Source organism: Athene cunicularia (genome assembly GCF_003259725.1).
Source record: "Athene cunicularia isolate RWA chromosome 1 unlocalized genomic scaffold, athCun1 chr1_part4, whole genome shotgun sequence".
NCBI classification, from domain to species: domain Eukaryota; kingdom Metazoa; phylum Chordata; class Aves; order Strigiformes; family Strigidae; genus Athene; species Athene cunicularia.
The window spans coordinates 336,520-339,351 of record NW_020799094.1 but is presented as its reverse complement, the minus strand read 5'-3'; the positions used below and the strand labels follow the sequence as shown (position 1 = coordinate 339,351).

At 61.2% G+C, this 2,832-nt stretch overlaps 1 protein-coding gene across 1 annotated transcript in view; it reads left to right on the top strand.

Annotated features, from left to right (window-relative positions):
- The first annotated feature begins 180 nt into the window (after positions 1-180).
- Positions 181-2,832, top strand: part of NUMA1 (nuclear mitotic apparatus protein 1) — a 17,134-nt gene continuing 14,482 nt past the window's right edge. Inside the window, exons 1-3 of the mRNA XM_026841282.1 lie at positions 181-248; positions 563-651; positions 2,302-2,458. Coding sequence (XP_026697083.1) covers positions 207-248; positions 563-651; positions 2,302-2,458 — 288 coding nt within the window. The 5' untranslated portion in view covers positions 181-206. The remainder of the gene's footprint in view (positions 249-562; positions 652-2,301; positions 2,459-2,832) is intronic.

The following is a 2,832-nucleotide window of genomic DNA, read 5'->3' as shown; positions in this document are numbered from 1 at the left end:
GGCTACAGGAGGGGACCCGGCTGCTCACCTCCATACAACCCAGAGCGTAGATCCTCGTCATGAACACCTCGACATGAACACCTGACGCTGGCTGCGAGCCGTATACTGATGTAATTACTATGTTTGGCCTTAATTGCCTTTTTTTTTTTTCCCCCACCTTTATGGGTGTTTCTAGGTCCGGGCAGTGACCTGGCAGCCTCGCGAAGATGCCTCTTCACGACGCGAGAGCTGCGGCTCTCCTCGCTTGGGTAACACCTTCCCTTCCCCCATGGGTGGGACGTGCTGCCCGGTGGCTCCCGGCTGCTGCCGGCTCCGGTGGCTCCTCGGGGCCGGTCAAGGGAGGGATTGTGGCTGCGGCAGGTCCCAGCGCAGCCGAGTCCTGGCTGTTTGTGGGCGGGGGGGTGTTTGCTCACCGTTCCTGTTGAGTAACCAGAAACGCCAGAACAGCTTGGTTCGGCCACGGGAATTACCTGAGAGCCGAGTGGCCGCTGAGGCTGTAAAGGGGCAACCAGATCTGCCTGGCCTTGGCTTCCAGCTTCTGACCCTCTCGCCCCATTTCCAGGTGAACAGCACGAAAGTTTGTACCGATCCCCTCGATGAGCTGTCGCAGCTCCAGGATTGTGGCATCTTCATCAGGATCATCCACAAAATGTGAGTACGGGGAGCTGGGGCACACTCCAAACCGCCCGGCTGGTGGTGAGCCAGCCTGGCACAGCACTTGCCACCCGCCACAACCAAAGACAGGGCTTGTGCCTTGCTCTGTGGCTCCTTCGCAGGGGAAGCCACAGCTCAGGCTGGAGAACAAACCCGCTCGAGGCTGCTGGCACACGGCGTGGCACGGGGTCTGCCTGTGGGGGCCCCGGGAAACTGCCCAGGTAGAATTTTTTAAGGCCGGAGTTTATCATTTGAGATTTGCTGTTGCATCCAGCGCTGACGTCTGGGCTCCCGGCGTTGACGCAAAGAGCCGAGCGCCGATGCTGGCCCTGCGGGGGCTCCTGGAGCCGCACGGGAGATGCTTTTATTTCCATAAATGCTGCTGGGGTGAGGAAACAGCCCAGTGAGACTTCCTGAGCCATGGGCCTGGGAGTCCTGAAGAAGATTTGGGTCTGTAAAGCAGCTTTAAGGCTTGACAGCTCCTGCCCCACGATGCATTCCTGTCCTCTGGGGCCATCAGGCTGCTTCTGAGTATGATACGGGCAGGATGGAGCCTGATTTCTCTGTTCTGGGAACAGGAGGAACAGCCATTAAAACCCGCGAGCTGTGATGGGCATCGGAGCTAGGACTGAGCACGTTCCGCTCTGGCTGAATGCTAACGAGCTGGCAAGGCAAATTGGGAGGGCGTGAGGCTGCCGCTCGGCGCCGAGCGCGCGGCATCGCTTTCAAACCCTTCCGGCGGGAGGCTCTGTGGGAGCCTGCCTGCTATAATTACCTCCCGCGCTGTGTAACGAGAGCCTGCTGGGAGCAGGGATTGGCCTGCGGTGGGTGGGGAGGAAGGAGCCGCCTGCACCGGAGATATATTTAGTCAGACCTGGTTAATCTCCTGGGTCTGTGCTCCAGCTCAGATTAGCCAGGATCACCAGCAGCGTGAGCTCACTAAACAGGCCTGACCGTGGATTGATAAGTGGGGCGGCAGCGGGGTGGACACCCCGGCAGCTGGCTGAGCTGGGGAGGAGCTCCCTGCAGCACCCAGGAACTCCAGGAGGATGAAGAAAATCCTCCTGCCAGCCCCTTCCCCGAGCCGAGTCCCTGCTGTCGGCACCGCGGGAGTAACCAAATTTTCAGCACGCGGTTTGAGCTGGTGGTGGTTGAGGCAGAGCACGGTCTCAAAGAAAAAGCCACAAAATGGCAATTTCAGCCCCCTTGAAAACCCAGCGTGGGCTCCAGGGCAGCGACCCAGAGGGGACTGGGGTCCGTGGGGCCGTTTCCCACAACTGGGGACGCTTTGTGATGGCGAGAAAAACGCCCAGTTCCATGTGCGGTGCCTGCCCAGATGCTGGGGCTGCCGCCGGTTCCCTCTGCTGCACCGGGTCCCGGGGCTGGCAGGCAGAGGAAGCAGCAGCAGGCCGGCACCCACGCCAGGGGAGGGCTGGCTACCAGGCCCTGGGTAAACGTAGCCGTGTTTGCCGGGGCCGCAGGGACTGTCTGCGCCCGCTCCCAGACACGGTGCGGTTGGGTTTGGCTTCACGACCCGGACCGAGGCCGTGTTGCCCAAGAGCCAAAAAAGTTCTGTGGCCAAAAAACCAAACCAACGTTGGTTTAATCCTTCGGTAAAGCCTTAACGCAACCCGTGTGCTCTTCCAGCCACAGGAGCGAGGAGGGGGAGTCCGTGCTGGAGCAGCCGCTGCCGGAGAGGATCAACTTCATCTGCGGCTTCCTGCAGAGTAAGAGCCTCCGCCGGCGCCGGGGGAAGTGGCTCCCCCTGCTCGGTGCCCCCCACCCCTGCGGCCGCGGGCTTCCCGTGACCCCCCCGTGGCACTGGCAGCTCCCAGAGGTGTCGGCAGGGCCACGGGAAGGGAAGTTTTTCCCCATGGGAATGCTTGCCAGAGCCCAGGCACGGTGCAAAGGAGGCCCCAGGGGTGAAGGGGAGAGTGCTGGTGGCTGCTTGGAGGATGGGGTGGCGGGGGGGGGTGGGATCATACTTGGCATCGAGCTGCTCAAATTCTGCTGGAAAAAGTTTACTGGAGCAGGAAGCCCGGAGGGGAAATGGGAAGTTTCTTGCATTTTGCTCAATCTTCCCAGGAAGCAGAGACACCGTATCCCCTCGTATCCCCCCTCCATCGATGGGACTCAGTTTGTGCTGCCGAGAGCGTGGTGGGGGGGGGGGGCTGGACC